The sequence below is a fragment of the Alligator sinensis genome, unplaced genomic scaffold (genome assembly GCF_000455745.1).
Source record: "Alligator sinensis unplaced genomic scaffold, ASM45574v1 scaffold1056_1, whole genome shotgun sequence".
NCBI classification, from domain to species: domain Eukaryota; kingdom Metazoa; phylum Chordata; order Crocodylia; family Alligatoridae; genus Alligator; species Alligator sinensis.
In genome coordinates, this window is record NW_005842818.1 from 97,361 (window position 1) to 111,864 (window position 14,504).

The window sequence follows — 14,504 nt, forward strand, 5'->3', positions numbered from 1 at the left end:
TGAGGTCCCTTCAACCCCCATTTTCTATGATCCTCTATGATTATGGTCCACTGTAACCCCCAGCCCTTCCCTGCAGTGCTGCAGCCTGGCCACTCGTTCCCCAGTCTGGATTTGTGCATGCAGTTATTCTGGTCCAAGAGCAGGATTTGGCACTTGTGCTTGTTGAATTTCGCCTTTTTTTGGAGGGGGAAGGAGGGAGAGCCGATCTCCAAACTATCCGGGTCATTCTGGATTCTTGCTCCACTTTTCAGACTGTCTGTAACTCTATCCAACTCGATGTCATCCACAAATTTGCTACGCTCAATACCATCGTCCAAACTCATTAATGAAAACGCCAAACAATACTGGACCCAGGACAGACCCCTAGGGAACCCCATTTGATACCTCCTTCCAGTTGGATACTGAGCCACTCTTTGAATGTGTTAATCCAACCAAGGATTAGTGAGGGATTGATCTGAATTACACTACACTTCCTTACAGGAATACACAGGAAGTGTCATTTGAGGTTAAGGACACTTGCCGTGGGCACGAGGCGCTATTAGGGCTGCTGCCAAAGGGAAATAAATTCCTTTGATGCAGAAACCTCATTCAAAAAGTCACTGTCATAAATACGGTCAGATGCTTTGATGTTCTGGCAATTCAGGGACAAAGTCTGGTGTGTTCGTTAGAGGGATTTCCCCGCCTCCCTTCTCCAAAGGGCTAAAACCAGCATCTAGAAAAGAGCCGTCCAAGTGGACGAGGGGTTAAATTGCAGGGGGTCTCACCCCCTACACTACTGCCTGATGCTGAATTTAGGGTCTTTGGCTGCTACTGGTGAAAACCAGCAGCAGGGAAAAGGGAGGGTGAACAGCGGCAGCCTTCACCCCCCGGGCGCCAGACCTGCGCCAATACGGCAGCTTTGACAGCTGTGCCAACAAACCGCGGCCCCAACTTCGACAAGCTCCACAGCGCGGCTCCAGTCAGCTGGACGGCCGCGGGTTATGGCAGCAGGCACGCGCCGTGGCGTTGTCTCTAATGGATGCAGCACCGAAGCACACAGAAATCCAAGACCATGCTTCCTCTGGCAGAAATGCACTTTTTAATACAAAATAAAAACCAGTCGCTGCAACAGGTTTGCTCACAGCTTAAAAACACTCCGGGTGTGCCCTGCCATTTTCACCTCGGGGCATAATTCGAGGAGTTGATTTGGTTTGGAGAGATGGATCGCTCAGAGGACAGGAGGGAACAGGGAGTGCCACAGGGACAGGGTAGTGTCCTGTCCAACACGGGAACAGTGAACAACTGCCACCAAATACTAACGATGATATTCTTGATGGAGCAAGTTCATCCAGAGCCGTCCGACTGTGCAGCCCCCAAGAGGTTAATGTGCAGCCTCCAGGACCTGCTCCTTCCTTGAGCTTCCCCTGCCTGCAGGATGGGGAGGCCTGACCTGCAGGGCTGAGGGAGCCCTTGGCTGGAGGGCTCAGGGGATTTGGGTACCTCCTGGAGCATCCACACTGGTGTGGTGCAGCGGGAGTCATCGGCTACATGGGACTGGAGGGGGGAATGTGGCCAGAGGGGAGCAGGGGAGGGGGAGCTCATGGCTTGTGGGACTCGTGGCATGTGATGCAACAGGGGCAGGGTTGCACGGCTGCGTGTGGCTGGGGGTCCTGCAGGCCCCAGCCCCTCTGAAGTCTGACAGCCCTGCATTCACCTGTGCAACCCCTCTGGTCTCTGCCCAGAGACAGAAGAGAGATGAGCCTTATAAAATCTGAAGTCAGCTTTCCTTTGCAATGAAAACCCCTCTGACTTTTTTCCCCGCTTCACTTTGCATTCTCTCAGGTTTTCCTCAATGCCCAGAATTCATCAAGTCGGGGCTTAGATAGCGGGGACAAAAGCCTGGGCAATCACCACCAGGCAGGCCCCCCGAATGTCCTGTAGTGATGGCAGCCTGCCACAATCACAGGCAAACTTTTCGGACACGAAGCTCATGAAAGGCATCTGTTTGATTCCAAGTGCATCTTGTGCTGTGCAAGGGATGCAGAGCTGCTGCAGCCAGACATAACACAGGGGCTCCCGGGATGCGTCGGCCACCGGTGTCCTTTAGAAAGGAGCAGGAGCAAGGTCCCTCCACAACAGAGGGGTGACCCAGGTCTTATTCATACAGTGCCCACCTTGCTTCTGATCCCTCTCTGGACGAGCTTCTCCACAGACAGCACTGCTCGGATCTCCAGTGACATTGGTAAGGTGGCAGACGGGCTAACTTATGGGTATTCTCCAAGCAGCCCTGGCCAGGGTCAAAACAGCTCGTACAGGACAGCAATATGCCGTGGAACCTCAATCGCTTCCATTGCAACATCCATGGCTTGCACGATACTGGGGGAAACGGTCAGCAGTGTGAAGGGGCCGAGACGCTGCTGCACACACGAGTGGCACAGGTAGCCCCCTGGGTCTTGTGTGCCATTGCTCTGTGTGGGAGAGGGGGGAAAAAGGACACAAAGAAATGTTACAAGGGACAGGACTGGAGACGCACAGAGTCCCTTCCTCCTCCTATGCACCAGGTCAACGTGTGCATGCAACTCCCCTCCGCTTGCAGAAACAGGAGCTGGTTCCTTGCTGCTGAAGTAGCCCACGCGAGCCATGGTCTGTCAGCTACATCTTGCCAAAGAAACCCCGTTTAAAAGCTCCCCCCTCCAAAAGAGCGTGATTTCAATCTGTGATAAAAGGAGGGCTAGAAAGGTGCTAGGGACTGGTACCTACTTCTGCATTTGCACGGTTCCTGTGTCACGAACGCCCAAACTTCAAACCTCACAAACACACTTCCTGAGCGTGTTCCCCCTCAGCAAGGGAAGGAAGTCAAATGATTTCTGTCTGGCAGGTGGAAGCAGGGGCCCAGCTAGGAGCTGGTCTGGGGGCATGCCCCCTGCCAAAATCAAGGTGAGGATCTGACTCGTCCAAACCCAGAGCCACCAGTCGTGCTGCCCCGTATCGTCTCATTGTTTCCTTGTGCTCCCATGACTCTGTACCATCTATAGACTATATGACTTTAGGGAGCATATGTACACATAGCTATGTACACATATGTGTACATAGCTAAAAGGCTGAGACGGGACATCTACCTGGGATCTCTTGAGCGTATATTAACTACATTTTATAGAAGCAGGACGTTGACTGCTGTGGTTCCCCTGTTTTACCTGCAACAGGTTCAGGTGTGATGTCTTGTGTGTGGGTTGACAGTAGTTTTAGGAAGAGTTTAGATGATGGATTTGTCCAGGATGGTTTGGACAGGGCTGACCCTGCCTCAGGCAGGGGTTGGACTAGACATGACCTCTGGAAATCCCTTCCAGCCCCACTTCTCTATGACTCGATGATCGCCAGGGCTGCCCATCTGGCACCCAGGTCCCCAAACATGATTTACAAAGCAGAAAGGAGAGAAGGGAAGAGACTCACATAAGTTAACGGCTGTTTCTTCATGGTGAGGAAGGACTCGGCAGGCACGCTGTTGTTGCACTGTGGCACCGAGCACTTCACAAGCCCATCCTTTAAAATCTCGCTGGTGAGTTCTGCCCGCAACAAGTACTCCTGGAAAGAGGAAGAAGGTGGCATTCAGGGAGCTCGGGGCACCGAAACAATTTTTTTTTTAAAGCTCTGACTCAGCGGCACGAGGGCATAAAATATACATCCACCCACAAAGAGAAGCTGGAAAGGAAGGAGCTGGAGAAAGCGCTAACACAGACCGAGAGGCAGACAGGAGAAGGTGTGCACACGCCTGGCTCTCTCAAGTGTATTTTAACAAAGTACTTCTGTTCATGCAGTGGCAGGGTAACAGCACTGCCCTCATGCCCCTGCTTTACCTGTGCCAGGTTAAAGGGGGTTTGGGATGTTTTGGGCAGCCATGCGCAGGGGTTTGTTCCTGAAGTTAAGGGCACGGTAGACAGACACTTGTCTGGGATAGGTTACCCAAGGATGACCTTGCCTTGAGTAGGGGGCTGGACTAGATGACCTTGGGAGCTGCATTTTAGCTCTACTTTCCTGTAATCCTATGTTGACGACTCACCAATATCCCACTTCCCCAGCTATAAGCTGCAGCACCCACAGGTCACAGAATCAGAGGAAAGTAGGGCTGGAAGGGACCTCACAAGATCATCTAGTGCCTTACTCAAGGCAGGATCATCCCCGACTCCACCACCCCGGACAAGCGTCTATCCAACCTGCTCTTGAAAAAGTCTACCCACAACTTCTGTACGCAGCCTCTTCCAATGCTCGACTGCCCTCGTGGTCAGAAAGTTCCTCCTCATTTCCAACCCAAATCTGCTCTGCTGCAGCTTGAAGCCAATTGCTCCTAGTCCTGTCTTTTGTGGTCACAGAGAAAAGCCCATCTCCATCCTCTCTATAATTGCCTTTCACATATTTGAATACCGTTATCAAATCCCCACTTCGTCTTCTCGTCGTCAAACTAAATCCAAGTTCTTTCAGCCTTTCCTCTTCAATCTGGTTTCCCAGGCCTCTAAGGGCTAAGGACACATTGCCAGACCACATTTAACTTACCCCAGCCAACGTCAAAACGTATTCTAGGGACTTTGTCATTAACAGGCACTTTTTGGCACGGGTCACCGCAACATAGAGCAAGTTCCACTCATCTTCAGCATATATAGCTAGGCAGGGATTAAAGAAAGGAAGACAGGGGGTAAATATATAAGTATTTTAAGGGAACTGTTTTCTAAAGTTGCAATTTCTTTGATGTTGCAGCTTGTTCTATCAACTGCTTTTGGAGGAAGTTGAAGATCTAAATGGATGAGCCTTAGCTGTGTCATGACTGATTATTTCTGCGACTAAAACAGCCAAACAGCCCCCTTCCATGGGGTTGTTACGCAGCCAGGACGGGACTTGTCTGTGACGTCAATGAGAGCGTCACACAGGTTGAAGATGTCCTTTCCTTGGAGCAATTGTTTCCGTCATTCCTGGTGGCTTTACACAGGGACGACGCACACGTGCCAAGGGGAGAATGTGCTCCCAAAAGTCTTAAGCCGTCTCCCATAGACAGGGTTAACCATGCTGATGGTCCGAAAAAGCCAGGTGCGGCCAGTGACAACCTTGAGGTTTGTTATAGAGTCTGTTCCCAGAGAGTAGTAGCTGCTGGGGGGGCAGGAGGGAGGAGACATGCATTGCTTTTCTTGAGAGACAAGAACAGTTCCAGCGGAAAGGCTCCCCCTTACCCGGACTAAATTGAGGCAGCCTCTGGAGATTGTGTTTGGCACACGGGACTTTCACAAAATCATCTGCAAGCAGCACTGTATCGAACTCCAGGCCCTTGGCTTGATGTACGGTGCCGATCAGGTAATCTAGAACCAACACGCCACAGGTAGAGAAAGAAAGGGAGGGAGAGCAATGAGTCAGTCGGCATTGCCATAGCTGGAATTTACTGCATAGTAACTAGGTTACCTTGTTCTACGTTTTCTTCTCCATCTGCCTGTATGAAATCACAGACAACAAGGGTTGGAAGGGAGCTCAGGAGGTCACATCTAGTCCAACCCCCTGCTCAAAGCAAGGACCAGCCCCAGCTACATCATCTCAGCCAAGGCTTTGTCTAGTTGGGTCTTTAAAACCTGCAAGGATGGAGACTCCACCAACTCTCTGGGTAACCTGTTCCAGTGCTTCACCACCCTCCTAGTGAGGAATTTTTTCCTAATATCCAACCTAAACCTCTCTTGCTGCAACGTGAGCCCATTGCTCCTTGCTCTGTCGTCTGCCCCCACTGAGAGCAGTCCTGCTCCATCCTCTTTGCAACCCTCTGAAGGCTGCTATTGAATCCCCGCTCAGATAAATAAGCCCAGATCTCTCAGCCTCTCCTCACCAGTCACATCCCGCAGCCCCCAAACCATTTTTGTTGCCCTCTACTGGACTCTCTCCAATTTGTCCACATCCTTTCTGCAGTGGGAAGGCCAAAACTGGACACAGGACTCTAGACGTGGCCTCCCCAGTGCTGAATAGAGGGGAAGAATCGCTGCCCTCGATCTGCTGGCAACGCTCCTACCAATGCAGCCCAGGATGCTGTTAGCCTTCTTGGCACCAAGGCACAGTGCTGGTTCAAATCAGCTCTGCTCAAAGCCCAGATCACAGCTCTCAGTCCGACAGCCCATTAACAAAGGTTTGGGTTCATCAGAAGGCCCAGCTACCTGGCTGGCACCCAAGGCTGAATGTCAAGAAGAAATGCTCTGAAGCAGCTATTCCCTGTCTCGCCGTGCAGTGTGCTGGGTGAGTCTGAGCAAGGCACCTTCCTTCTTGGCATCTCAGTTTGCCTACCTGTAAAGTGGGGACACTGATGCAACAGCCAGTTGCATTTTGTAAAGCACTTTGAAATCTTTAGTAAGATCAGAAAAGTGAAATCAGTAAAGCACTCTGAAATCTAGTGGTGGAAGCACTATGTAAGAAATAAATACAATGTTCATGGATTGTAGGGGCTGGAAGGGACCTCGCAAGATCATCGGGTCCAGCCCCCCTGCACTAGGCAGGAAAGACAACTGGGGGTCAGGTGACCCCAGTCTCCCCTTGAAGATTTCCAGAACAGATGATTGCACCACCTCTGGAGGGAGCTGATGTTCTTGCAGAAATCCTGTGAATTTAAGCCAGTAACCTAAGAGCTGAACTAAATATGCAGCTTAACAAGCAGAAAAAATTAAAGGGCTGGGTGTCTCCGACTTAGAAATACTAGCTGAGTCTTCATCTAACCTGGGAAGAACCCCTCTGCAATGGGAACTTTGTTTGCTGACCCTGGGAATGGCTGCGCCGTTCTCAGCCTTCTTAGGAGGCAAGGCCAACTCAGTCTCACTGCCGTCTCTGTGCAGATGCAGAGGAGAAGGGAGGTTGGATGATCCCAGAATAGTTTCCCTTCGCCTGTGAAGTAGCGGCCTTGCTCCGCTTCCTTACCTGCAAATTCTCTGTTTGATGTATGACTGGCCTTGATCTTCTGCACCAGCTCGGGAATCCGGACATTGTATTTCTCCACTATCGCGATCTTCACTTCCAGCTCCTTGTCTTCACTGGTCGTGGCATATTCCTTTAGACCCTGGAAGCCCTCAGACTCATCCCACTTTTTGATAAAAGGGTCACTTATTCTCAGGTTTGCTGGGGAAAAGAAGCATTGGACACAATCATTAATGCCCCAGAAAGGCACAATTAGCAGCATTTTTCACTGCAAACAAAATGAGCCTGGATACAAGGGAAGGCAATGTGGGCTAGTGGACAGAAAGCTAGCCAGGGGGCTCTGGGCTCCTGGGTACTGCTGATTCCCTGTTTTGCCATGTAGTGTGCTGAAGGAGTCTGGGCAAGGCACCTTCCTTCTTGGCATCCCAGTTTGCTCGCCTATAAAATGGGGACACTGATACAACAGTCTTTGTAAAGTACTTTGAAATCTAGTGATGGAAGTGCTATGTAAGAAAAGGATGTTATCATTACTAGGTGAAAAGTCCACATTTATTTTTTACAGGGATCTTTTGGGGCTAGTAGGCTGGTTTTTGGGGTGGATCCCCACAGGATTTAGCGCGAGATAAATCCTGTTTTTAAACTTCCAGGCAGCCGAGATCCATACAATTTATTTGATCTGAGTCACGACGAGATTATGTTCTGACATGGACGGTACTACGTGTCTTGAACAAGTGTTTTCCAAATGGCTTATATTCCAGAGACAAGCCACGCCCATGGGGAACTGTTATCACCGAGCACTAATTACAGACTCCTTCGTTTGCACCAACGAAGAAAAAGAGTTGCAGCACTGGTGAGCTGGGTCTGAGGTATAGGTAAGTTTTTCCCTACTGTATCTGAAGTGAATTGGACAACACACACACACACACACACACACACACACACAAAAATACGCTTCCGTGAATATGCACACACACATACACACGTATATATGTATATATGCACACACACGTGCGCGCATGCGTACACACGTATATATGTATACAGACGCACACATGCACGCGCACACGTATATACACATATACACGTGTACACACACTTTCAAGGTTTTCTTTAGTTAAGGGAAGAGAAAAAAGTCGCAGCGAATCCCACAATTGCGGCAGCCTCCATACTCACCTGCTACGGGCCGTGCAACCCGCAACTAAAGAAAACCTTGAAAGGAAGGAGATTTTGTGATGTGGAAACCATCAAAGAAAATGCGACTGAGCAGCTTTTAGCAATTCCACAAACTGCTGATCAGAGGCGCTTCCGACAATGGCAGAAACATTGGGAGAAGCGTGCGGCTGCAGAAGGGGCATACTTCGAAGGAGATTAAGCCGAAAACCCTGTAAATAAGACATTTTGTTTCCTGCAGCATCGGTCTCTATACTTTTTGAACAGCCCTTGTATATACATTTATGTGAAAGATGCTCTTTGAAAGAGAGGTGTTCATCAGGGTTCAAAAGGTCTAATTTAAAAATAAATCCAATCCTCTAATAACAAAGAGGGGGAAGAAAGAGGGGGGGAAAAATAATTGGTTCCAGACTTTCAGGAGGTGAGATCTAAAAATCTCAAAAGGGCCAGCAATGCAACCTATTGGCTTCCATATTTTCCACTGCACCTGAACAAATACAGAAATAACCAAAAAAGGACGGCAGTCCTTCCGTCTGACCAACAGCATTCACCCAGAAAAGGAACGGACAAAATGATTTCATGCCACAGAAGTGAGAGAAATGTTCTTGCATTAGCTGCTGCATTGAGAGAGTTCGCGAGTTCATCACACAAGCACTAGAAAGTTAACATCAGTGCAGCGAAGGCCGCAGGAAAGACATACTTACATGCCTCCCGTACATCTTTAGGTTGAAGGAGCTTCCAAATATCATGGATTTTGTCTAGTCCAAAACGAGCAAGGCCCTAAAAAAAAAAAAAAAGAAGAAAGAAAAAGTTCTAAAAAAGGACCTCGCTGAAGAGGCTATTTGAAGTTTATAGAGAAACTGGTTTCCTGGCAGGGGGCTGCAGTTTCATGAGAAGGCCCCTACAGGAAACAACCCAAGGGACTCAAGAAGCGAGGCTCGTAGACATCAGAGATCATGGTCAACATGCAGCGCAAAAGGCGTAATTCAGCCTAAAACAACCAGCTGGCCCCGGAAAATGAAAATGCAGAATATGAGCGACCGTGAAAACAATCTCAGCTGGTTGTCACATTGCTTAGAGAGCTGCATCTTCTGTGGACAAGGTCAAAGTGGAGACGGGGGGGAGTTTCCTAGTGACGTGATTTTTTTCCTGGAAAGTGCAATTTCAGCAAAACTAGCAGGAAAATTCCAATGGGGGAGAAAAATCCCAGGTCTGATCAATAAAAGAAAAGCCTGCCCTACCCCAATCAAATGTATTCTCGTGGGCTGCTCTCTTCCAGTGATCTTCACCGCATCCTCAAACGCATTTAAATTGCTCCGGGATATGAGGGCTATCTTCCCCGTCGTGCTGCCTCTTATGTCACCTGTAACATTGAGAAGAAGCCCCCTCTCCAGTTGATCAATGCAGGAAGGAAAGGACACGTGCCTCCATATTAAAAAGCTACAAATTCGTTTTAAAAATTACATTTGCCTTTGTATTGCAGTAGCGCCGAGTTACCGCACGTAGGGACAGGCCCCGCACTGTGCAAGGTGCTGTTCAAACACAACGTGAACTCTCACCTTCTTGAACTCCACCCACTAACGTCTTACTCCTGACTTTCTTGCAGACGTCCAGGATGGTAGCTCCAACATAAGCTATTTCAGGACCAAATCGGAAGCTCTACAAAAATAACCAGAATGAGGCAAAACAGAGGAAAATCCTACACGAGGATAATGCAGGACATTGGCCACTGTGGTTCCCCTGCTTTACCTGTGGCAGGTTCAGGGGTGATGCCTTGTGTTGCATGTGGGTTGATGGTAGTTTTAGGAAGAGTTTAGATCGGGGTAGGCAAAATATGCCAACACATCCGATCTGGCCTGTGGGCGGACGGCCACCAACTCGCTGAATCTGGCCCATAGGTGGCCGGGTGCTCTGAGCCATTGCATGGTGCCAAGGGGGCAGGCAGGAGTGCTTTGGCCCAGCAGCATCAGGCATCACCTGTGGAGCCAGGCAGGGCTTCCCCTGCAGTGGGGGGGTGGAAGAGGAGAGAGAGACACAAAGAGAGAGCAAGACAAATAGAGAATAGGAGAGAGTGAGACACACACAGAGACAGATGTGGCCCTCGACAGGTCCCCAAAACTCATTAAGCGTCCCTCCAACTGCCCACTCCTGGTTTAGATGCTAGATTTGTACAGGATGGTTTGGACAGGGCTCATCCTGTCTCAGGCAGGGGGTTGGACTAGATGCGATCTCTGGAGATCCCTTCCAATCCAACTTCTCTATGACTCGATGCAGGCAGCTTGTGAGTATATAGCTAGGAGCCCTGCTATGGCTGGTGTAGTCGGGAATCCTAGCGTTTGCACAGAGACAGCACTGGGCTCGTTGTTGTAGCCAGCGGGACGTAAAGGCAAGGCATGGGCAGCCCTTTCTCTCTCTTGCTCTTTTCTTGCGGCCCTCTGCAGGGTGCTCCTTGTTTGTGGCTCGTCAGGGGCTGACACGCGGGGAAGGGGATGGATGGTTGGATGCTCTTGCGGACCCAAATGACCGCTGCTAGTTGCACGGGCACCTGGACTCTGTTACCTGGAAGGTCCCTTCCACACCTATATTCTGAACCAAGAACCACCAGGTCATTTCAAGGGCATCAAACCAACAGACTAGACCGGGGGTAGCCAGCCTGTCTCGCAGGTGTCACAAGTGACATGGGAAGCCCCTGTGTGTGGTATTCAGCAGACTGGGACAGGGAAAGGCAGTGCAGAAGCAGATAGAGCAGGAAGGAGAAAGCAAAGCAGCAAATTGGGCAGGGAGCAGAGTGCCAGATCAGGCAGAGAGCACCAGGCTGGGAGCAGAAAGAGGACCAGTAGATCAGGCAGGCGAAGGGGTCTGGAGTGGCACTCGGGGAAGGTGTGGGGCAGCACTCTTGCCAAAAGAAAGCTACCCCCACTAAACTAGATCTCTCGTGGTGCCTTCCAACTTTATTTTTCCAAAGATCAGCATTAAAACAGACACGGCGGTCTCTCCCACACTCCCCGCCCCACCCATCGGTACCGGAGAACAGGATAATTCACCGATACAAGCACGTAAAGAAAGCATAAAATGAACATTTCTTAAGCGAAACGTCCCTACAGAAGTAAACCTCAACAGCTCCTATGGGCAGAGGTCTCTCAAAGAGGGACCGTTCTTCTCCTATAAAAGGTTGCTAAGTATTAAGAGCTTAATGCGAAACGTCCTTTGGGGAAACGGCGAATGCAATGGCAGAGGACGGAACCCCCCATTCCCCTACACACACATGCAGTGCCCCAGCCTTACCCGGGTGAGATAGTAGATGTGAGTGTGCGGCACTTCAAAAAGCGCGTTGACAGCCCCTCGGAAGGTGTAGATCTGCTGGTGCGGGTCCCCCACGAAGATGACTCCACAGGTCTGGGACAGCACCACGTTCATGATGGCTGCGGAAAGCAAAAAAAGCAAAGCGTTGAGGAAACACCAAAGAAGCAGCGTGCAAAATGAACACGCAGGCTCCACCCCGCTCCCACCCGAGAAATAAACCCTCAGCTGGATAAAAGGGCTGAAGCCGTGCTTCACTTTCAGACAGCGATTGGACTGCTGGCGGCGGGAATCGGGGCAAATAACCTCGGCATTTCTTACCTAAATTGAGTATTTATATATTCTGGCTTCTTATTATTTACCACACGGTCCTATAGTTTCGAAACCCCGCGAGTAACTGAATCCTGACTACGCACTTAACTTAAACGCAGCGCATCCGCATGTTTCCCTGTTTTGCCTAAAAAAGCAAGATCTTCACTTTAAAACAACCACATTCTCATGCTCTGGTTTTCTACCAAGCTCAAAACCCTTTTTTTTTCCCCCCGTCACTTTAGTACTTTTGCATTTGTTTGGTTTTTTTAAATTCTTTTGGAAAACCCTTATTAAATTAACCCTTTCTGGTCATTTTACTGAGCCTCTGGCTTGGCCAACACACGGTCTTGTGGTTAACTGAACCGGGGCACAGGGCATCTGGGTTCAAATTCCCAGCTTCGACAAGGACTCTCTGGGTGCATCTGCTGTGGAGTTGCCTAATTAGCTCCCTAGTAAAGTACCGCCATCTACACATGCACCGGTATTACGGCACAGTAAATTCACTCTGCCATATGATAGCATTACTATCATATGGCAGAGTCATTTACTGTGCTGCAATGCATGTGTAGATGGTGACTAGGACAGTGGCACTTTGAGCCAGGGCGCAGCAGCCCCGGGCTGGCAGCAGGCTCGGGGGTCGGCCACACAGCTCCCTGGTTTGGACACTCTTGTGCCCCATGCAGCCCCTCCGTCACCCGACGCAACCACCTGCAGCCCGGGGCTGATGCCTGAGCCTGCTGCCCGCCTGGGGCTGCTCCGCCTCAGCTCAAAGTGCTGCTGTCCCAGGCACACGTGTAGACACTGCGCCCAGGAGCAGCGTACTCTGGAGCACACTGCTCCGGAGTTGATCGTATCACATTAATTGCACGTGTAGATGCACCCACTATGTGATAACCCTGTGCAAATGGCTCCACCTCTCTATTCTGGTTCCCCCTAGCCTACAAAGAGAAAGAGCCCGTCTCATCTCATCACCTTTTGTCTGTCCTGCTTTATTCAGACACCGATTTCTCCAGAAGAAGGCATGTCCCTTAGAGGTTTCAACATTGCTTGGCATGGGCTTAGCAGACCCATAGGCACTGCTTAAAATCGGTGAGCTGCATCAAAAACTCCCTCTTCGCTCCTCAAGAGCGACCCCACCTCGCATCTTCCCATATGCACACCTGACCAGTTACGGATGCAGTTCCAAGAGCCTGGCCTGGTAAATCAAACACAGACCGAGAAATTATATGCCCGACCCACTTCAGCTAGGAAAATGGGGGCAATACGGTCGATGAGAAGGGATGTGGAGCAGCTTCCATATGGAAAAGCGACAAGCGAGGAGGACACACTAGAGGTCTTTGGAGTCACAAAGAGAAAAACTTGAATAGGGGATGGTTCTTCAGCTGCGTTCCTCGTGGAAGGATGAGGAGGCATCTGATGAAGTTATCAGACGGTTGTTTTAAAAGCAAACAAAAAGGAAGCACATTGTTTTTTTAAACCCCAGGTTTAATTCATTTGTGGAATTCATGGTCACAGGACACTGTTGAGACCAAGAGCATAACTGGGTTCAAAAAGCGATTAGACAAATTTAGGGAGGACAAGCTCTGAAACACAACCGTCAGGAGTGTCACCGCAGGCTCAGGACATCCCTAAAGCTGTGACTACTGGTAACTTGTAGAGTTTAACAGAGGACGGATCACCCTCCACTTGCTCTGCTCATATACCCTTCCTCAAACTGCAGGGGGGAAGACAGAGAACATGGTGGAAGATAAGGCAGGGAGCAGAAAGCAAAGTAGCAGCTTGGGTCGGGGAAGGGGAACTGAGTGCTAATTTGCAGCATGCCTGACAAAAAAAGATTGGGCCCCGGTGCTCTAATGTATCTGCTACCTGCCACCGTCACCGACAGCCCAGAATAGGCATGCTGATGTTCTCACCGCGATTAACGTCTGCAAACCACCGAGAAGTGCCCCATCGCTCACCTGGAGTGCAGTCTTGCGCCTCATCGACAAATATGGCGTGATATCCCGACAGCCGCGGCTTGCTAAGCTGCCAAAGTTTCAAGTACCCTGGAAGAACAAACAGACGGCATAATTTAGATGATCAAAAATCCTAACTAGAGACCCACTGTTTCGGTCTGTTTGCCGCCCACTTAAAATCCAGTTTTTAAAAGACCAACTTAAAAGTCGCATCTCCTGGCCACAAGTTGCCCTGAAAGGGCTGGTGGGTTTTCAAATATACTTTTTTAGTTCCCTTATGTTACTATCATCTTTGCTGCTTCCTGGTTGCAAATAGCCAAAGAACAAAAGGACTGGAAAGGGAAAGCAGTGATACCAAGTACACTTCAAGAGCTGTTGTATGCACAAAGCAACGCCCCCCACCCCCCCCCAGGAAAACAGTAGGTATATCTCCCCAAAATAGTCCACTTGGGCATGACTTACATGCATCAATTAAAAAAGTGTTGTCTATTTTCTCTTTTACTGCTGCTTTTCAAATTGAGGGCTTGGTTTTTAATGTGTGTATTGTTACCAGCACTGGCCATTTTCAGGGGCCTAGGTCCATCTGCAGAAGTGTAGCTAAGCAGGCAGCCTCAAAGCCTGTTTCAGTGCCCGCAGGGTGAATCTTTGCAGGCTGACAACCAGGTGGGTCAGCAAAGTAAAGGCTGCCATCAACCTCTCCGGCTACACCAGTAATTAAACAGAGCGCTAGGCCTTGAATTGGATGATCCAAATATATTCCATCATAGCTTACAGCAATGATTGGTGTAACCACATGCATTAGATCTTGTTTTGCTGGAATAGCTATTACTTTGTTAGGTTTTTTAAGTAAAATTGTAAAAACAA

The 14,504-nt window shown here is 49.6% G+C and overlaps 1 protein-coding gene across 2 annotated transcripts in view; it reads right to left on the reverse strand.

The window, feature by feature from the left end:
- Positions 1-1,063: 1,063 nt before the first annotated feature.
- Positions 1,064-14,504, reverse strand: part of FBH1 (F-box DNA helicase 1) — a 34,935-nt gene continuing 21,494 nt past the window's right edge. For both annotated transcript variants that reach the window (XM_006035296.3, XM_006035297.3), the window contains exons 12-21: positions 13,644-13,730; positions 11,359-11,495; positions 9,633-9,732; positions 9,315-9,436; positions 8,778-8,853; positions 6,907-7,104; positions 5,196-5,321; positions 4,528-4,634; positions 3,430-3,561; positions 1,064-2,447 (exon numbers count right to left, since the gene is read on the reverse strand). In XM_006035296.3, the coding sequence (XP_006035358.1) occupies positions 2,277-2,447; positions 3,430-3,561; positions 4,528-4,634; positions 5,196-5,321; positions 6,907-7,104; positions 8,778-8,853; positions 9,315-9,436; positions 9,633-9,732; positions 11,359-11,495; positions 13,644-13,730 (1,256 nt within the window). In that variant the 3' untranslated portion in view covers positions 1,064-2,276. The remainder of the gene's footprint in view (positions 2,448-3,429; positions 3,562-4,527; positions 4,635-5,195; positions 5,322-6,906; positions 7,105-8,777; positions 8,854-9,314; positions 9,437-9,632; positions 9,733-11,358; positions 11,496-13,643; positions 13,731-14,504) is intronic.